The 22,068-nt window shown below is 43.0% G+C and overlaps 1 protein-coding gene across 1 annotated transcript in view; it reads left to right on the forward strand.

The window, feature by feature from the left end:
* TIAM1 (TIAM Rac1 associated GEF 1) overlaps positions 1–22,068 on the forward strand; it is a 198,924-nt gene that overhangs the window by 127,874 nt on the left and 48,982 nt on the right. The window contains exons 14-16 of the mRNA XM_053564925.1: positions 1,689–1,775; positions 6,674–6,898; positions 18,635–18,738. Coding sequence (XP_053420900.1) covers positions 1,689–1,775; positions 6,674–6,898; positions 18,635–18,738 — 416 coding nt within the window. The remainder of the gene's footprint in view (positions 1–1,688; positions 1,776–6,673; positions 6,899–18,634; positions 18,739–22,068) is intronic.

Raw genomic sequence — 22,068 nt, forward strand, 5'->3', positions numbered from 1 at the left:
TCCGAGGGCGGTGGCAGTTGGCAGTTTTGCCTACGTGTGGTTACCCATTTCCTGATCCTGTGAACTAAACAAAAAAAAAAACCATGTGCGGCGGCGCCTGTGGCTCAGTGAGTAGGGCGCCGGTCCCATATGCCGAGGGTGGCGGGTTCAAACCCAGCCCCGGCCAAACTGCAACAACAACAACAAAAAAATAGCTGAGCGTTGTGGCGGGCGCCTGTAGTCCCAGCTGCTCGGGAGGCTGAGGCAGGAGAATCGCGTAAGCCCAAGAGTTAGAGGTTGCTGTGAGCCGTTGACGCCACAGCACTCTACCCGAGGTCGGTACAGTGAGACTCTGTCTCTACAAAAAAAAAAAAAAAAAAAAAAAAAAACCATGTGTTCATTATGACATAGCTTAAAAAGTCTCAGTAACTCCCTGGGAACGGGTCCTGTAATTATTTATTCTGTTTGGTATTTGCCTGTTGTTTACACTACTAATCTCCTCTTACCCTCAGTACTCAGACAGGTAAATATATTACGTGATGATTTTTCTCCCAGAGTTGAAGTATTACAGATCATTACAATTGTATTTGTTCTCATTGCCCTTTTTAGAAGTATCTGTCAGGCCAGGTGAGGTGACTCACACCTGTAATGCTAGCACTCTGGGAGGCCAAGGCGGGTGGATTGCCTGAGCTCACAGGTTTGAGACCAGCTTGAGCAAGAGGGAGACCCCATCTCTAAAAATAGCCGGATGTTGTGGTGGGCACCTATAGTCCCAGCTACTTGGGAGGCTGAGGCAAGAGGATCACTTGAGCCCAAGAGTGATGGGGCAGTCACTAACACAATGACGTCCTATGACGCCATGGCAGTCTACTGAGGGTGACAAAGTGAGACTCTGTCTCAAAAAAAAAAAAAAAAAAAGAAGTATCTGTCAAGGTACTTTCTTTCCTTTGTGACAGTAGGTGTTGGTAGTGGACATTCGATTAATTGATTAGGAAAGAGTTTTATATGAGACTGTCTAGAAACACAGGTGACCAAGGCTTGGAACCCTAGGTGGAGAGCATCCGGGGTCCTCAAACCACTTAGAACATCTGAACCTTGCTCTGCATTCCTTTCTGAAGGATGTAGCAAAGGCCAATGTTAATTAACTAAGGGGCTTTGAGCTCTGGCATCCCAGACAAGTATAAGATAATTTTATGATCAGTTAACATTTTCAATATGAACTAGGATTTGTGAAGTGTGTTGCTTCTTGTCCCTGTTTGCAGAATTTTATTAAAGCAGGGTCTATGCAGCAATGCACATGGATAAATACAACCATGAAACAGTATGGTGTAACACCAGAGTGGATGAAAGGTCTAGGGGGTGCTGATGAAGGAAGCTCATCTTTCTGTTTTTGTGCTTTGGAGGATGGTATAGAAAAGACAAAACGATGGCATTTTCTGGAAGCAAGGTAGAACACAATTATTTCCTTCCATTTGAGTTGATAGGTAGGTTGTATGAAGTAATATTTATTTTTACAAGTAGCAGTTTCTTTTAGAGTGATCTAAAAATACATTTCTCTGCTTTGTAAAATGTCATGAACAAGGAAAAAAACAATCACTCCAAACTATAACCAAAAACACTCAGCGGACCCAGTGCACAGCAGGTACTTCCTGTTGTCTGCTAAACATGCAGAGGAGTGAGCCCAGCCCTTCTGCCTTTGTGTTTCACAGGGTTTTCCCTTTCTTCTGTGGAAGAAGATGGTGTTCGAAGACTCTATGTGAATAGTGTGAAGGAAACTGGGTTAGCTTCCAAGAAAGGTAAGTCAATGAGTATCTATCTTGTCTGTCTGTTTTAAATTCCCTTTTGGGTTTCTTTAGTTGGTGAATAAGAGAGAGAAGCCCAAAGGATTCATATGCAAAGAGTATTTGAATGTTTTCTCACTGAAAACCCTTCCAGGGAATATGGATTTTATTCCATTAATATACATGTGCAAGAAAGGTGACATTGCTGGATTTTAAATCTGATTCTGAGCCATTTCCATGTGGCTGATGAGAAATTTCATTCTAATCATCATCCTTCTCCATCCCTTGGAACAGAGCATGGAAGAAGATCTCTCTTGTGCTTGGGTCCACACTGTCAGAGTTGACATTGGCCATTACTTGAGCCTACAGAGTTCCTTCAAAGCAGATACTCTGTTGCTTCCATTCCTGGAGGAATATTTGCAGGAGTTGAGAACCTACAGATTCCAGATCCAGCCTTCTTGCCCCGCCCTCTGCCACACCTGACCTTTTTTTTTTTGCATCCCCAAAAGTCTGGGCTACACGTGGAACCCTAATTCTCCATCCTCTTCCTGAGAGAATCTTTTCAACCTAGATTATTTGTCCATTGTATTAGATTTTTAGGGCTACCATAATAAATTTGCACAAACTGAGTGACTTAAAATGAAAGAAATTTATCCCCTCATACATTGCTCAGGAGTCCAGAAGTCTGAAATTAAGGTATGGCCAGGAGTGATTCCTTTAAAACCTCTGAAGGAAGAATTATTTCATATCTCTTCCTGGCTTCTGGGGGCTGCCAGCAATCCTTGACATTCCTGGGCTTGTGGCTGATGAGTCCAGTCTGCCCAGAGTCACACAGCTTTCTTCCCTGTGCGTTTCATGGTCTTCTTAAAAGAACACCAGTCACTGGATTTAGGATTCACTCTAAATCACTGAGTTCATTTTAACTTAATTATCATCTGCAATATCATATAATCATGCTAATACAATTATTATGGTATATATAATTATATCTGCAATGTATATTTGTTCCTATTTCCGAAAAAGACCACATCCTGACATTCTGGGTAGACATGCATTTGGGGGGACACTGTTCAATCCACTGTACTCACCACGAACAAATTTGGTAGGTAGTTAGAGCTTGAAATCAACCTTCCTTTTTCTCTTGTTATTGGGATGTGTGGTTTCATCCAGGCAGGGCAAAATGATACCTGTTGAATGTCAGAGACTGACACATCTGGGTCAGTTGTGCCGAGGTGTGGTTACCACGTTTTGTTAAGGGCTGCTGAGTAGAACAGCTGGGAAATGACAGCATGCTGGTCTTTAACACGCCCTTTCTGGATCTGGTTCAGCCTAGCGCTGGGTGGCTCGTGGCTTGCAACCACCTGTGTAGGCTATTCTGCCCTGTGTTGTAGGTATGGGAGAAGCACAGCCCGCAGACTTGGCTATGTACAGAAATGGCAAAGGTGCAACAAATGGGAAGCCAGGTCAAAATAATTATCTGCTGCTAAGTGTCATGGAGAGAGATTTTCTTTCCATATTTTCTAGGCCACAGGCAGCCTGGGGCCAGAGTTTGACACGTTCACTGAGCTGTAACTCAGCTAAGAGCAGAGACGACAGGGTTTATTCCCCTTCAAGCTGATTTTTATCTCTTTCAGCACGATGAGTGTGCCAGTTGGCAGGGCATGGGGGTGGGGAATCTGCTGCCCTGGTTTCAGTCACATCCTGTTTTAGTTCTTTGACTCTGAGAACCCTGGTGTTAGATGAAAATGAACGGTCGTCTGCAGCAACCCCCTTGCCCCATAGAGCACTGTTCTCAACAGAAGCAAGAGCGATGCCCATTGTGTCTTCCCAGACCTCAAACGATATCTAACTCCCAGCATGTAGAAGGCAGTGTCAAGAAAGGTTTTAGGAGTATTTTATGCTAAATTTAGCCTTTAAATGAAGACCTCTCCCCTCCCTACCCCACAATGGACAGTTTGCTATGGATCACACAGAATCTTTTTATCTGATTATAAAATAGCCGCCTTCTTCATCTGTTGACTCTTCCGGATGCTTCTTTATTGGCAGCTATTGATATCCATCATGTTATAACTGCTAAGTCTTTTAAGTCTTTTTCTTTCCCAGATTTACTACTTCCAAATCCTTTAACCATTCATAAGAACATAGAATACAACTCTGGTCCTTGCCTTGACCAAGACACCAGGTGCCACTGTCCCTATTAAAATTATCAGAATGTGGTGCAACCATGGACAGCCTGTTGGAACGTGGCCTAATTGAATCTGAATATCCTATTTGTGTTAATTCAGCCTAAATTTGGTTTTCTATGTTTGGTATCCACAGTGGGCTTCTGGCTTGTAACAAGCTGATAGCGAACCCCAGATTACCCATCCTACCCACTCCCCCCACACACGTGAACTGTTCTCAGTTGGACCTCAGAGTGGTTACCGCTGTCTACCTTGGACGTGTTTGTTTTGGCCCACGGTTCTTCTCCTGGAGTCATCTCAGACTTATTTGTTGTCACTTAAGTTTTTTTTTCCTTGTGGTTACATAGGACAGAGCCCAGTCAGGAAAGTAGTGTGTCATATTATGGTAGATTACTTGGATACTTGACAGAATTTTTTCTGTGGTCAGTTGGGGATTATTTCTGAGCAAGGTATGATTTTCTGTTAGAAAGAAAAGTTTTCCTCTTCTACCAAATATTAGTAATGAAAGCTAATGTTTGTAGAGTATCTTTGGTGTTCCAAGAGCTGTGCTAAGAGTTTTACATGAAGTATTATATTTATTCTCGTTTAACCCGTTTGTCCCTTTTACATATGAGGGGACTGAGGTTGGGAGAGATTCAATAACATGTCCACAGTCACAGAGCTGTTACCTCAGGAAGCTGTGACGGAAGGCCCAGCACTTTGTTGCTCACAACTGTCGGGCGGCCTTATTGGCACTGAGGAAACACAGGCTGGGAGCCCCGGGAGTGGTTTACTAGGGCTGCCATGACAAAGCCTCACAGACTGGGTCGCTTCAAACAACAGAAATAGATTTTCTCACAGTTTTGGGAGAAGCCAGAAATCTTAAAGTGTCCACAGGCCATGCTGCCCTTGAAGGCAGAGGAGAATCCTTTCTTACCTCTTCCAGTTCTTGGTGGTTCTAGAAGTTTCTTGGCTTGTGGCTACATCACTCTGATCTCTGCCTCCATCTCCACGTGGCCTCTTCCTTGCTTTGACTTTATTGTGTGTGTCTCTTACAAACCCATCATGGTTTTATCTCAAGATCCTTAACTTCATTGTAATTACAAAGATCCTTTTTCCAAGTAAGGTCATATTCACAGCTTCCAGAATATACACACATCTTTCCGGGGACCACCTGTCAACCTGTACACATCTCTTCTCTCCGGCTTCTCTCCACACGTGCTAATTCTGGCTACCTTCTTATAATTTTGAAAATGGAAAAAATGGAAATGTCTTTGATTACTGCGATCAGCATGTTTTGTGCGTGCTCGTGCTGCAGTGAACACTTGTGGCACAGCCAGTTAATGTCTATTGATCATTTCTATGGAAGCCAGTCACAAACCTGTAAGTTCTTTTTTTAAAAAAACCTCATAAATGTTTTGGTGGTTAAGTCTGTTTCTCCTTATATTGCCTCCAGTGTCTAACCAAACAGGATTGTCTCCAAGAGCACACTTAACAAAAGGCAAAGGACAACAACAACAAAAATCCTGCTTTTCACATGCTACACAACATGTAGAAGTTGTGTATTTTCATTTCAAATGCTGTGATGCCAAAATCTTTTACCTAAGAATGAAATGATTAGCTTCCCCAAATTGTGCCTCTGATACTGAGGAAAACATTCTCCTTCCTGTTTCATTCCCTCCTTACCTACAATGTTTCTTGGAGTAGTTTATGTTAGGAAATTAATTGTATGTATTTTGGAAACCCAAGTTGGGACAGCCAGGGTGTGTGACTCAGTGGAGTTGGGAAGGGAGTAGCACCGTTCTTTAGTTTGTTTTCTGAGGTGCGGGGTCACGTCTCATTTCCACAATTCCTCTGTCTTTCACTCACTTCCTTTTTCAAGTTTGTTTTTCCACATGAGTGTATAAAACAAGAAATTGGACTTCTTTTCTCCTCTTAGCTAAAAGAATCCTTCACTGCCTTTCGTATTCCTCCTCTGGAGCTGCTGCCGTGTAGTAACGGTTTGAAGTGTCCTGGAATCAGTTTCAGCCTCCTGCCCTTTTGGGTTGGGCTCCTTCCTAGTAGTTCCTTTGGGTCTCAAACTTTGGCAACTTCTCTGCATGCTTTGCAAAAATAGCAGGCCCTTTGGTGATCAAAAGATATTCACCACAGGGTCCTGATGTAGTTAAAAGGGGAAAAACAAAGGGCCAGAAATGATCACATTCAGCTCTGTCAACTGTCCTCTCTACGTGTGTTTGGAGTAAGACGACCTCACTTCTGTGGTCGCAGCCAGAGGAAACCCCTTGCATTTTGCTTCCATAGAAATGATCAGTAGACATTAACTGGCTGTGCCACAAGTGTTCACTTCAGCACGAGCACGCACAAAACATGCTGATCGCAGTAGTCTAAGACATTTCCATTTTTTTCCCATCAAAATTATAGGAAGGTAGCCAGAATTAGCATGTGTGGAGAGAAGCTGGCAGATGCTTGGAACACATAGATTAAAGAAGGAATAAATTTGTTTGATTGATGAGTTGGGGGCAGGCTAGGCATGCTGTAACCTCCGAGCCTATAACTTTCCAACCTTTCTGAACCTGAGGCTCATGTGCTTCTCTGATAATCACATTTGAACACTGCCATCTGTCTGCAGTGGCACTCGGGCTGTGAGTCCCACGGCGGGAGAGCCTGGTGTGCCCTTTACGGCAGAGCTTCTGAGCTGTTGTGTTCTGATTGTGCATGTAAAATCAAAAATTTTCCATCTTGCGTTGGCAGGTCTGAAAGCAGGAGATGAGATTCTTGAGATCAATAATCGTGCTGCAGGCGTCCTCAACTCATCTATGCTCAAAGATTTCCTCTCGCAGCCCTCTCTGGGCCTCCTGGTAAGGACCTACCCCGAGCTGGAGGAAGGAGTGGAGCTTCTGGGGAGCCCGCCCCACCGAGTGGACGGCCCTGCGGACCTCGGCGAGAGCCCCCTTGCCTTCCTCACCAGCAACCCAGGTATGTCTGTGCAGGATGCTGGGGACGAGTCTGAGCTCAGTCTAGCCCCGACCCAGGGAGTTTGTCACGAGGCTTGCGTATTTCAGTGGACTTCCCTGGTATGGCAGGCCGAATGAAGTATGTGACTAAGATGGGCTGATAACCACCCCATGCTTCCTATTGAAATTCAAAGGGGGCAAGGAATGTTTTTTCTCATGGAATAATTACAAATCTATCTGTCATCCATGGAAAGCCTCATTATGTCTCTGCTAGTTGCCATTTTGGAGAAAGGTGAGTGGTTAGAGGATACTGCCTGTTGGCTGTAGATAGAGATGTGGAGACCCAGAAGCATGGGGACCACGCTGGATGCTGAGGCCCTGAGCCCTACCTTGCTTCCCCCATCACCATCTCCCAAACCTCCAGCCACCCTCCCCTTGCTGTGTGGGGGAAGGACATGAGCTGCTTGCCTGCAGTGGAAATGTGTGCAGAGTGCTTGTTTGCTCTATTTGTCTCTTGGGCTTTTCCAACCCAGAGTCTGAACTTGAGCCCATCAGTGGAGCCCCCTGCCCTACTCCAGTACTGTTCTTCCTTCCCTCCCCCTGCCTCTGGCATCCTGGGCTCATTCGAGTACAAGCCCCTTGGGTGCCTCCTGCCCTTCTAAGTCTTCCTGGGGGCCCCACAGAGTTAACTTCTAACTCTGGAACCCCTGACCCTATAAATGTGACTTCCATGTGGCCCTAATCATATCACACAATTCTTACTTGCATGTGTCTCTTTTTCTCCTGTGTTTGTTCCCTGGGACTGGGTTTGTGTTCCTTATCTTTGTCTCCCTGGCTCTCAGCACGTGGTTTGCTGCAGAAGTGACCCATTCTTGTTCAGTGAAGTGAGGGAATGAGCAAACAGATGACCAGTATAGACGGCTGTCCCTTATCGCTCCATGACTGGGTTCCAGGGTTGGGTCGGTTTAGTAAGTTAGGGTTTTGTAATTATTTTCTCTTTCCAAAGCTTGGGCTAAAAAGGGAGGGAGAGATAGAGAGGGACTTCTGTTTTAAAATCTGAGTTGTAGGCAGCTGGGTGTTCTTTTCCTGCCATTGTTGCTTTTCAAATTATTTTCTGGAGCTTTGCTTGTTGAGGAGGTAGAAGCCCATGATAGTTCATTCTTTTGATCTGTGGCTCCTTAGAAGAATTTCATGAGTTGAAGCTTCAGAAAATTGATTCTTCTTGGTGGTTGTTTGCATCCTCGGCTCATTATATCATTGTGGCCCCACACACCAATCACATTTTTAAAAAGTGGCTGTAGTGAGTTGTGTCCCCTTAATAATGGAGAATCCAGACCATCAAAGCTATTATTTTATGTGACCACAAGATGGCAGGCTGGATCCCATAAAAATCATTTCAGAGCTAACAGCTGTTCTGAAATAGGTCTTCAAGTGAGACATTACCTCGGGTTAGATTATTTAAAGATTTAATAAACGTGAGCAAATATGCTATCAGCAACAGTGTGTTTTCAAGTTTATTTGTTTCTTTTTTCTGTCTGAGCTCTTCCTCTGGGTTATAGCTAATAAAGCAGAGGTAGGCAAACTGCAACCTACAGACCAAAACCAGCTCATTGCCCGTTTTTGTAAATAAAGTTTTATTGGGACACAGTCACACCTATCCATTTACATCTTGTCTCTGGCTCCTTTCCTACTGTACTGGCAGAATTGAGTAGTTATGACAAGGACTTAGGTGTGCAAAGCCAAAAATATTTGCTATCTGGCTCTTTATATATAAAGTTTGCTGCCCCCTGGTGTAAAATGTGAGGACAATTGTTCATGATTAGTTCCTTGAAAAGACAGTCACTGTTGATGTTTTGGTTTATTTCTTCCTTTTACGAAACTTCTATAATGTATATGTACCTGCACACATGCATGTGTTTGGGCATTTATTAAATTTTTAAATTAAAAATGCATTTGTATGTAGGTATCTGTTTTAGAAAAATCTAAGTATCTATGTAAATACAATTGCTGTCCTGACTTTTCCATGATAGAGTTTGAAACTAAACAGGCCTTTACACCTTATGACGTGTCACTGCTTTCTGACAAGACTTTTGGAAGCTGTGTGCTAAATCCACTGGACCTGCTATTGTTTAAAGTACATTAAAACTGCCGTTTTGAAATCATCTGCAGAATACTTATTCATTCCTTTGTTTTTTCCTAATTAAATGTTTGTAACTTGGAAGTGACATTTGTTAAGTATTTACTGTGTCCCGAGCATGGTGACTATGATACAATTTTGTCCTCCAATTTACATTTTAGTGTAGTATTTTGTTTTTTAATTTCCTCATGCTTCAATATTTGCAGTGGTTAAAAATGTGAAAATCAAACTGATTTAAGAATAAGGCATGAGAGTAAAGTTGTAGTATTGGTTTTCTAGTAAGGTTTCTTAAATTGGCTTCAGAATTAGTAAATTCCAGAAGAATTCTCCAGTACTCAGGGCAAGTAGCAGCCCAGTTGGACCAGCTGGAGGGGGAAGACGCTCAGGCTCCTTGCCTGGGTCTCTGCCTTCTCATTTCTTCCACTTCCTAGCCCCCACTTAACAGGGGAGACAAGTAAACAGGATACGACAATATGAAGGATTGCACCATGACGAGGCAGACAGCCAGCCGTGTGCACAGACGGCTGCAATTAAAATAGAAGAGAAAACAGCTGAGAAAACCTGTACAATGGCAGGTGGACTATAGCCTTAGTCTAAATTTAGAAGTAACTAAAAATAAGAAACATCCTGAGTGGTGGTTTGAGGCTTGCTGCAGCACCCTTGTTAAGGTGGATGTTTGGCAACCCTCTCCTCCACCTCAGTCTGTGACAAGTGCATTGTCTGATAGGTAGGCTGATGGCTTCTACCTTGTTAGCCAGGTGTGGGGCCTCGCACTTGTTATTTTGTCTACTGAGGAGGCTGAATCAGGATGTTGAGGCTGCAGTGAGCTATGATCAGACCTCCGGGTGACAGAGAAAGACCCCATGTCTTAAAAAGAAAAATCATTAGCATGAATTACACCTTGCTTATATCTTCCTTTCCCAAGAAGAAAGAAATGAATTCTTCAGTCTAGTCTGCTGAGGTCCATGACTCACTTAGGTACATTACTAAGTTGTGATGGAGTCTGGGTATGCATTTGTTGTGGTGGTTGCTTGAAACTCCTTGGGTGATTCTGATGTGCAGCAGCTAAGGTTGAGACCCACGACCTTAGGTCACCCACTCTTCCTGGTTATTGATCCTCTATTTTTCTGTCTTGGTGGTGATACTGGTGCAGACCACTGCCAGTGCTGGAAGAGAGAGAGGGTTCTTGATTTCTGTGCAAGAAAGAATCTGAGTGCAGAGTCAGAAGCAAAGAAATGTATTAAAAACAGAGTACAGAAGGCCAGGTGTGGTGGGTCATGCCTATATACTAGCACTGTGGGAGACTGAGGCAGGAGAATGGCTTGCGCTCAGGAGTTTGAAACCAGCCTGAGCAAGAGCAAGATCCTGTCTCCACTAAAACAAATAGAACAATTAGCCAGGGCTTGTGATGCAGGCCTGTAGTTCCAGCTGCTTGAGAGGCTGAGGCAGGAGGATTGCTTGAGCCCAAGAGTTTGAGATTGCTGTGGGCATTGTAGCCTGTGTAACAGAGTGGGAGTCTGTCTCAAACAACAGAAACAAAAACAGAGTCCAAGTATAGTACATTCTCAAAGGTGGTGGAAAGCAGACTGCTCTAAGAAGGAGCAGTGCCACCTCGGGGTTAGGGTCTGTCCTTTCACGCTAATCCCTAATATGCTAGCTGGGAGTGGGATATTTATAGGTTTTCTGAGAGAAGGGTAGAAAGTTCCTAGAACCAGGAACCCTCCCCTTTCTTGAACATACAGGGTAACTTCCGGGAGTGATGGCAACATTTGTCAACTGTCATGGCACTAGTAGGTGTGATTTTTACTATGTTAATCAGGGTAATTCATTTAGGGACACTGTCACCTCAACCATGCTCATGCCCCTATGAAAGGAATTCCCCCTTTTATCTTAGGTAAAGATGTTGTGGCTAAAGTCAAATGAATACAAGGTCCCTACTGGCTCCCTTTACCTTAGCTGAGCGCATTCACCTTGGTGGAGCTTCCTCCTCCTGACCCACCCTTCCCACCTGCAGGAGTCTGACTCCCTGTCTTAGTGGGATGGTCAAGTAACTGGACTGTGATGGAGTCACGCAAACCTTCTATAGTTTGTTGATTGCATTTTGTGATCTGCTTCCCTGAGATTCTGGAAACCAAAGGCAGCCAGGTGGCAGGGGGGACAGCAGAGCAAGAGGAACCAGAGATTTCTCTCCCCACAAACAAATATGGTCCAGGACTTCCGATTCCCTGACATCTCTCAGATCGCTACCCGGCAGCACATGGTCCTCTATTTGTCCATGACATTGGGAGTCACTGTGTGCACCTGTGAGCTGTCCGTGCGCACTGTGCACCAGGGTCACGTGCTTCTGGTCACCCCGCACATGGCCTGTGGGACCGGGGCGAGCTCCAGATGACACTCCTCAAATCGTGTGTGTGTGTGTGAAAACGCTTTGGAGATTAAGAGCTTCAATATTTATATTTTTAAAGATCATTAATGTACCTTATATTTCTTTCACACCAAGCTGATAGAAACAGTAAGGCCTTCATGTACAGTTTTGGGGGATTTTAAAATTTCTGTGGGAGGCACAGATGCTGAGCTTTTGTGAAATTTGGCAGGCAAAGAAGTTATTTGTCTAGCAAATTAAAGTTGTAATGTCTCCCCCCTTTCCCTGTTTTCTCTCTTCACTTCTCTGTTGGTTGCTCTATAATAGTTTTGGTTTCTTAGCTTTCCTGGAGGAGCGGGTATCTCTGCTGACCTCTTATGTTATGGGTGTTTATGTGGAATTCTTAAAAAATAACCGAAAATCAAAATCAAACCATAGCCTAAGAATTGAATTCCAGCTGGGTATCTTTACTGGCTGTGTCTAACCCCCTAATTCCATTCCTTCCTCCCTCACTCCCTTCTTCCTTCCTTCCTTTTTTGTCAAGAAAAAGAAGTTTTACTGAGAAAGAGAAGGGTTGCAGCTATATTTACAGATACAGGTATACCTACAAGATACGTTCACCAAAGATAACACACAGGCTTCATTGTTGGAACAGTGGAACGTCACAAAGGCCCTAACCTTTCTCTGGGAAACCTCCGCCATCCCTTTTTTCCCTTCAGAAATTTAAACTCAGACATGAATAAGGGTATTTTCATAAATTGCTATTATGAATTCCTCTTTGGAAGGTTTGGATTGGAGGATCTACACCTTGTTAATACAATCTCATGAGGCAAGAATTATCTTTTTCCTCCCTTAAATGTAAGTCCCAGCCCGACTTGATTGCAGCCAAAGTGGATGTGTCTAACCTGAGTAAACAAAAGGTCAAGTGCCCATGTAAACTCACACGGATGTGTCTGTGCTGCCCGAGTCTCCTTGTCTGTCCAGCTAAAGGCGTGTGAGATGTGCCGGCTGCCAAGGCTTCCTCAGTCCTGAAGACATTATTATGAGGTGGAAGTGACTTAAAAGGCAAAGAAATGATTTTGCCTGTTCTTAGCAACGAGCTTCCTTTACAGCGGCGTTTGAGAATGTCTGAGCAGGTCCAGCCTGCGGACGGGGGAGGCTGAGGCTGCCTCGTGTCTGGGGCTTTGTCCTTTTGCGTCAGCCCTGCTGGCCCTGCCAAGCAGTGTGCTGGTGCTGGGATACAGAGGCAGGTTCCCTTGGCTCTGACTGCTTTGCCTCCAAGCCATACCTTTAGCTTTCTCCTCTTTCTGATGGGTAGCAGAGCTGTGTGTTGTGTGGTGTTTCCTGGAGAGTAAATAAATGCGGGCAGCAGAGTCCAGAGGAGGCAATTCCTCCAGTGTCTGTTGTTAGGGAAAAGTCTCCCACAGTGAAGGGGAAGCTGGGGCAGAACTTGGAAAACTGTGTATAAATGGCATTTCTAGAAAAATCCTCAACAGTGTTGTGGTGGTGGAAATTTCCTCTCCCACCTGAATTCCCTGTCCCTGCCATGTTGGCGTCTGTCCTCAGCACTTTTTCTGAGACAGAGTCTCACTCTGTTGCCCTGGGTAGAGTGCCCTGTTATCATAACTCATAGTAACATCAACCTCTTGGGCTCTCGTCATCCTCTTGCCTCAGACTCCCAAGTAGCTGGGACTACAAGTGTTCACCACAACCCGGCCGTGGCTAATTTTTCTGTTTTTAGTAGAGACGGGGCCTCATTTTTGCTCAGGCTGGCCTGGACCTCCTGAGCTCAAGTAGTCCGCCCACCTCGGGCTCCCAAAGTGCTGGGTTTATAGGCATGAGCCACCATGCCCGCCTCTCCTTAGCTTTCTTGAAGTGCACCACTGTCAATTCCTGCCTTTCTGGCTTTCTTTGGTCACTAAACTTCCCCAATCACTTGTTGGATATCTACTGTTACATAACAAACGACTCCAAAACAACCATTTTGTGTAGTCATTGTTCTGTGGCCCAGCAGTTTGGGCGAGGCCAAGCTGGTTGGTTGTTCTGTTGTCCTTACCTAGAGTCTTGTAGGTGGCTGTGTCATTGGTGGCTTGCTGGGGCTAAATGGTTCAAGACAGACTTACTCCCGAGATTAGTGATTGGTCAGCTGTGTCTCTGCTTCCTCAGTCCTCTCATTCTCTGGAGGTTACCTTGTGGGTTTTTTGTGTGGCAGGTTCAGAGCCCCCAGTGGGTGCAAGACCAGAAATTGCAAAGTCACTCGAGGCCTTGGTTTGGAATTCACATGTCATCACTTATATCTCATTCTGTGGTCAAGGCAAGCCACGAGGCCAGCATCAATTCACGGAGTAGAGAAATAGACACAAAACAGTCCGTGCTTAATGAGATGGGAGGAACCATCACTGTCATCTTTGCAAACTGTCTGCCACAAACTGCATTGCCCTTTCTCTTTCTGACCCATTTCATTAATTTTTAATATTCAGTAAGGGTAGAAAGCATGACATAATGAGGTTAAAAATACACATATATGCCTTAGAATCGGATGTGACTCTAGATACTGATTTGTATGATTTCTTTTTTATTTTAGATGCTAATATTTTGCTAGTTATATGTTTTGAAGATAACTTTTCTCAGTCTGTGACATGTTATTTGTTTCATTTATGGTGCCTTTGACAAATAAAAGATTTTAATTGTAATAAAATCTGATCTTCAATCTTATATAGTGTATACTTTTATGTCTTTTTAAAGAAATCTTTCTTTCCCCAAGGTAACAGACATTGTCTTCTATATGTTTCTGTAAAAGATTTATAGTTTGTATTATTCACATTCTGGTTTATACCTCCCTTGTACTGATTTTTGTGAATGACATAGGTTAGGATTCCATGTTGTATTTTCTCTATTGGATGATTTACAGTCTTACCATAATTTATCAAATATTCCGTTCCTGTCTCACTGATCTGTGATGGTCCATCTGCTGTGTATCACACTTCCCGCTTGACAATGGTTCAACTTAACATTTTTCAACCTTATGTTTTTTTCAGAACACAAGTGGATGTAAGTTGAGGGACGTCTGTATGGTGGGGCTATTTCTGCATCCTCTGCTCCCTCAGTCTGTGCTTTTAGCCTGTCCTTCCTGTACTGATTTTTATTACTGTAATTTTATGATGTATTTTAATATCTGGTAGGGAAAGTACCTCAATCTCATTTTTCTTTTCTAAAACTGTTTTTGATGTTATTGGCATTTTTTTCTTTCATAAAAAATTTAGTTCCAAGAAAAATGTTGCCAGAGGGGTCTGCATAAATACAGATTTTCTGGTATTGCATGAGATTTATATTGTGGCCTAACATGTGACCAGTTTGCATAAATTGCTAATCCTTGGGAAAAGTAGATATTCACTAATTTCTGGGGGAATAGGTTTGAAATACATTGGTGGATCAAGCTTAATAATTACCAATGTTTACTTTTCTATATCCTAACTGACTTGATTGTGTCTGGCATTTATAGAGCTTTCCTGACATTTCCCTGGTATGTTTTTCAGTCCTTTGAATCTTCTGTTTATTTAGGTTTAGTTTTATTGCTTGCATGTAACATACACCCGGGGCTTTGTTTTGCCTTGTTTTGTTTTTTCAGCTTTACACTTATTTAGAAGATCCGTGTATTGACTTGTTTCTATGATTTTATTTTCCTCCATTTGTCTTCTTTGTTTTCCCTTCTCTTTCTTGTCTACTTCTAAGCTGTATTTGTAAATTCCCCTTTCAATGTACATAATCAATTTTTATTCTTTTTTTTTTTTTTAATGGAGACTAGAGTCTTACTCTGTCTTGCTGGGAGAGTGCCGTGGCGTCATAGCTCACAACAACCTCAAACTCTTAGGCTCAAGTGATCCTCTTGCCTCAGCCACTACAGTTGTGCCAACACAACGCCTGGCTAATTTTTCTATTTTTAGTAGAGACCAGCTCAGGCTGGTCTTAAAATCCTGACCTCAAGCAGTCCATCTGCCTCAGTCACCCAGAGTGCTACCCTGTTTCCCCGAAAATAAGACAGTGTCTTATATTAAGATTTGCTCCCAAAGATGCGCTAGGTCTTATTTTCAGGGGACGTCTTATCTTTCCTGTAAGTAGGTCTTATTTTCAGAGGATGTCTTATTTTCGGGAAAACAGGGTAGGATTACAGGTGTGAACCACTACACCCTGCCAATTTTTATTCTTTTAGTTATTGCTCTTAAAATTTTTAACATGATTCTTAACACAGGCAATTTTTCATAGAGCAGATAGTATAAATTTGAATCCCAAACGTATGAGGTCAGTCCTGTGGTTATAATCTCAGCGTAGAAACTTTACTTGTACCCTCTTTGCACACCTCCCCCAGGTTACAGGCAGGATTAGACAAGCTTCCTTTTCTTTTTCCTTTGCGAGTGAGTACTTTTTAAATAGACTCAGGAGAGTAATCCCTCCAGGGAACCATAACGAATGTGGGAGATTCAGTTCTAACTCCTTAAGTTGAATTGAGTGAAGGCCCAGGACCGTGGGTCCTGCTCTTGGGATATGTGTGAGTGCATTTCTGATCATCACAGGGACTGAGGCGTCTTATTAGTGTTTAGTGCTCAGGAGGCGAGGAGCCTAGTGCCAAGTGTACATACGAAGTGCACGATTCTTTCCGAAAGGAATCGTCCCCCTGCTAATGGCAGTGAGTCCTCAGCCCCGCTGGAAACACTGCTCTAGGGTTTGGGGATTGGTGGATAGTTCGGGTGTGACCGGGCACTCCCCACTACCTCCTGTGTCTTCTTCTTGGAGTTCAGCTTTATGTTTACAAAGGATATTTGTCCCATTATACTTGGCATTTCTAAGTTTATTGCACAAGTAAGATTTATTTGTTTGTTTCTCAGGATACCTAGCCCACAGTATTATTACACATGACAATCTTTTTAGTCCTTTTGCCACCATCACATGAGCATCAGCTCTGTCTGTCTATCCCTGGCTTCGTTTTGAGCGGTGGGGATGCTTGGGCCACATTATCTGACTGCAAACTCTGTGGGTGCCACTCTGGGAGGACACCATTCTGTAGGCTGTGAACAGTGTCCCTGTCACTTGTGCAGCCTGGCCATTCTGGATGCAGTGCCAAGTGTGCTGTGCCGTCAGAGTGCGTCACTTAAGCCGTTGGCCTAGTGGCCCAAAATGAGCTCTCTGTTTCCTCACATGAGGCAGGGATCAACTCTTGCTTTTCGTTCTAGCCCCAGCATGAAGGTCATTGCCTCCATACAAAATATTCAATCACTTTTGTTTCTGATGGAGGTGATGGTGTGTCACAGATGATATCTGCTGAGTTCCCCAAGCTTCCTCCTTTAATCACTTCCACCTTAGGAGAAATGATGAAAAGAAATGCAAGAAAGTCCAAGGCCCAGAGCCAGAGCAAGGGGGAGGGGGACAGGCAGAAACCTCCAAACCATGCAAGGTATAGCCACTTAGTCAGTGACTCTTTCCAGCAAAGGGGAAGGCAGGTTCGGGAGGCAGCCTTGGTGCCAGGTTTGCTCAGACATCTGCCTCCTCCCTGAGTTTCTTGGCCAACTTGGAATCCGAATAGAAAGTGATGTCAACAGCTTATGGCTGTAATGGTGTCACCGGAGCAAGGTAGCCCCTTTGCCGACTGAAACTGGCTTTCATCCAGAGTGGTAAAGAGGCTCCTTCCACTCCCATTTCTTCTCTTTCCGCCTCTCTTGTCTGCTTGTAGTGATAGTGCTGTAGTCCCCAGCCCATTGTCTGGCATAGTCTAAGATGGTGGTGCTCAAACCATTGTCTTATTGCCTAGAGAAAGTTTTTTTTTTTTTGCAGTTTTTGACCAGGGCTGGGTTTGAACCTGCCACCTCCAGCATATGGGGCCAACACTCTATTCCGTTGAGCCACAGGCGCCGCCCCCTAGAGAAAGTTTTTAAATGTTCCAGAGTCTTTCTACTCCAAGTATGGTTCATGGACCCTACGGTATTGATTAGTGTCACCCAGGGCTGGTAAGAAATGTGGAATCTTAGACCCCACCCCATAATTATTGAATCTGAATCAGAATTTAATATGGTCTTTGCAGGTCCAGGTGTTCTGCAAATCTGAGAAGCCTTCCAGAGGAAAGCAACTCTAATGTTCTCTTCTCAGTACAGAGAACCCCTGTAGTAAGCAGGCATTCAGCGGTGTGAAAGGAAGGATGTTACCTGCACTGTTGCACAGCATATCATGGGAAGAGTGGCTACTATAAGATGTTTATAGTCTGCCAGATTGGGCAAAAACAGACATCCAGGGTTTTTAAGATAATGGTAGGGGAGAGTCAGTTTTTATTGTTTGTTTGTTTGAGACTAACTCACTCGGTTGCCTCAAGCTAGAGTGCCATGGCCTCAGCCTGGCTCACAGCAACCCCGAACTCCTGGGCTCAGGATCTTGCTCTTGCTCAGGCTGTTCTTTGAGCTTGCACCATTCTCCCACCTCAGCCTCCCAGGCTACTAGGATTACAGACTGAGTCACAGAGCCCAGCCAAGAGAGAGTCAGTTTTTTCCTGTGCTACTTCTCCGTATAGTTTATTCAATTATTTTTAGCAATTAATGAATAATTTACCAATTAATTTACTAATTATAAATCAATTATAATATATCAAATGTATATTCTTATATTATAAATTATGATTGCCTTAGCTTGGGCTCCTGTAACAAAATACCATGAACTGAGTGGCTTAAACAACAGTCCTTTCATTCTTATAGTTTTAGAGTCTGGCAAGTCCCCTCACCTGGGTGCAGGCCTATTCGATTCCTTGATGAGGGCTCTTTTCCTGGCAGATGGCCACCTTCTTACCTGTGTTCTCACATGGTGGAGAAAGAAAAAGAGCTCTGATTTCTTCTTCTTATAAGGACCCCACCTTCATGACCTCATCAAAACTCAATTCCCAAATAGCCTTCCTCCAAATACTGTCACATTCAGAGGTAGAGATTCAACATAAGAATTTGTTGGGGGGTGGGGAGAAGACACAAAAGTTCAGTTCATAACAATTATTATATATTATAAAATATATATTATAAATTATAAAAATATAATATAAAGTAATAATACTAGTAGTAACAATAAAAGCTGCCATTTTATTGAACCAAGAAGATGGACCTTGTACTTGGAGGGTCTAACAATATGCACACACGTCATGAGCTTGAATCCTTGTTCCCCCTCACGTAGGGGTGGTTTTTAGTGGTTACTGTCCATATTGACCTGTGTTTTGTTCTGATTTCATCTGACAGGGCACAGCCTCTGCAGTGAGCAGGGCAGTAGTGCGGAGACTGCTCCAGAGGAAACAGAAGGGCCAGACTTGGAATCCTCAGATGAGACTGATCACAGTAGCAAGGTGAGAGATTTTCATTTTCACATCCCATGGCTTGAACCACAGAAAAATCACAGCTGGTACGTCACCTTTGCAGCTGTATGTGGCTAGAAGTCCTCTCCGTGGACAAAGTGTTTTTACTTCTGAGATATTGCCAAATAGCAGGAGATGAAATCCCAATTACAGCCTTGATAACAAAACCATATGTGAGAATATGGGGCAGAAATCACTTGCAATGAAGTGAAGTCCTTTTTCTTTAATTCATGCTGTCACCAGAGCTCTCAGTTAATGCCCCAGTTTCATCTTATTTTCTTCTTACATCTTCATTTGTGTAGCATGAAACAGCATCAGAAAAGCGTATGACCAAGTCAGCTATGCTTTCTTGCTAGTTAAGGTTTTTGCAGTGAACTGCTTTTGAATTATCTGTTTGCCTCTTGTTTAAGGTGAGTGTCTTTTACAGTCAAGAGAAATAAACATTATTTTTATTAATTCAAATAGACTGGTCTTTGGTTGAATAATGTGAGGACATTCTTCTAAATCTTTGATACGAGACACTGAAATTGTTGCCCATAAGTCATTGTACTTCTATTCCACTTCATGAAGAGCTCCATGGGTCAATAGCTTCTTTTCATCAGTCTTTATTTTTCTTTTAATTTGAGACAGAGCCTCAAGCTGTCACCCTGAGTAGAGTGCTGTGGCATCACAGCTCACAGAAATCTCCAACTCCTGGGCTCAAGTGATTCTCCTGCCTCAGCCTCCCAAGTCCCACCATAGCACCTGGCTATTTTTTGGTTGCAGCTGTCATTGTTGTTTGGCAGGCCAGGGCTGGATTCTAACCCGCCAGCTCAGGTGTATGTGGCTGGCGCCTTAGCCGCTTGAGCCACAGGCACCCAGCCTTCATCAGTCTTTAAAACACAATTCAAAAACTCTGTTATCCCTGGGAGGCTAAGGCAGGAGGATCCTTTGAGTTCAAGAGTTGGAGAACAGCCTGAACAAGAGCGAGACCCTGTCTCTACTAAAAATAGAAAAACGATCTAAGTCTAATGACAGGTGCCTATAGTCCCAGCTACTCAGGAGGCTGAGGCAGGAGGATCCCTTGAGCCCAGGAATTGGAGGTTGCTATGAGCTAGGCTGAGGTCATGGGACTCTAGCTTGGGGCAATAGAGTGAGACTGTCTCCCCCCAAATAAATAAATAAATAAATAAAGTAAATAAATACTATCTCTCTTTATGCAAAAGACACACCTCCCATCCCCCACCAAAAAAGCAATTTCGTGTGATTATTTCCATACTGTTCATCTTTTTGTATAATGTTGTTGACATATTTACATTGCTTTTTCTGCCTCTCTCTCATTCATTTGCTTGACACTCTCTTACCCTGAGCAAATTTTACCGTTGTTTTCTCATCTGTAAAGCGTGATTCTTGGCTTGGTTATTGGATTTTTTTTTGGTAAGTCCAATTATACAACTGTGGAGAAAGCCCACTGATAATGTCAACAAGCTTTTCCAACACAAACTGTGTCACAAACCTACACTTCTACCTGTTCCCCGTCTTGCCTCCTGCTGTGTTTCCATACATCTGTAGGACTTCTCCGGGTGCGCACTGGAATCGTCAACATCTCTTTTACCCATGTTTGTTTTCCCTCACCACCACAGGATCATCATTCACAGTGTCTTTTTAAGTTGGGCAAGATATAAAATTTAATATTTGAAAGTAATGTTAATATTTATAGACTAAAGGGCATTATCTTGCTATTTATTATTATTAATAAAAACTAGATCAATGGAAATGTACATGTTTCCTTTAAAGCCAAAAAACAAGGCTGGGCACAGGGGCTCATGTCTGTAATCCTAGCACTCTGGGAGGCTGAGGTATGTGGATTGCCTGAGCTCACAGGTTCACGACCAACCTGAGTAAGAGCGAGACCTCATCTCTAAAAAATAGCTGGGTATTGTGGCAGGCACCTGTAGTCCCAGCTACTTGGGAGGCTGAGGCAGAAGAATCACCTGAGCCCAAGAGTTTGAGGTTGCTGTGAGCTATGACACCATGGTACTATACTGAGGGTGACAAAGTAAGACTCTGTCTCCAAAAATAAATAAATAAAAATAAAGCCAAAATATAAAACAAAAACTGCTTAAAGGTACTTTTTATTTATGTGATCCTTACATTATTTTTAGCTGCTTTTTTTTGGGGGGGGGGTGGTCATTGCCTTTAAGAGAATTAGATACTTCTCTACTAATGTAAGATATTTTGGAGGATGTTAATTAAATTATTCTGTTACGGGATCCCAAAACTTTTTATTTTCAGTTTTTAATCAAATTTGGGTAAACTATTTTTCTGTATCTAAAACATTTACTTTTGAATACTTTTTAACTTGGATCATTTTTACTTTGCTGTTAGAGCTGAGTATTCTTACCTCCTTGTGGATTTTGAGAGACGATTGTTTCCATTTTAAATGTAGCGAGTCATGAGGTCATAAACTGAGTCCTCTATAGGAAGGAAGAGGAAGGAAGAGGCCCCTCGGCTTCATTGACTGATCCTGAGTGTCTCTCTGCCTTAAAGGTTCCTTTTCCAGAGAACAAGACTGTGGAACTCATCTGGATTAGAAAAGGTCAAACGTAGAAATGAGTGATGCTGTTTCTGGATGTCTTTGTAGAAATTCATGGTGGGCTTCCTAAAAAAGGAGAGAATTTTCTCAAAATTATTGAGAACAGGTTTGGGTAATGATTTGAGTATTTTTACAGATCATATAATAGAGTGAATTTATTTTTTATTTATTTATTTTTTTCCTTTAATGGAGATGCTTCTTTTTTTTTTTTTTTTTAATTGTTGGGGATTCTTTGAGGATACAATAAGCCAGGTTACACTGATTGCATTTGTTAGGTAAAGTCCTTCTTGCAATCATGTCTTGTCCCCAGAAGGTGTGGCACACACCAAGGCCCCACCCCCCTCCCTCCTTCCCTCTCTCTCCTTTCCTCTCTCTCCTTTAAACAATAGATTCATATTTCTTTGGAACACTGTGTAATTCTGTACCCAGAAATACTTTCTAGTTTCGATTTGATTCAGATTTTATCTTCTTTATTGGAAATATTTTATCATAGAACCTAAGTTAGTTAAGTAGAATAGCCTAGGATGAATTAAATTTGTTAAATTTATTTATTTTTGGGGAGGACAGAGTCTCACTTTATTGCTCTCAGTAGAGTGCTGTGGTATCATAGCTCACAGCAACCCCAAACACTTGGGCTCAAGTGATTCTCTTGCCTCAGCCTCCCAAGCAGCTGGACTACAGGCGCCCACCACAATGCCTGGGTATTTTTTAGAGACGTGGTCTTGTTCTGGCTCAGTCTGGTCTCG

Source organism: Nycticebus coucang, chromosome 16 (assembly GCF_027406575.1).
Source record: "Nycticebus coucang isolate mNycCou1 chromosome 16, mNycCou1.pri, whole genome shotgun sequence".
NCBI classification, from domain to species: Eukaryota; Metazoa; Chordata; class Mammalia; order Primates; family Lorisidae; genus Nycticebus; species Nycticebus coucang.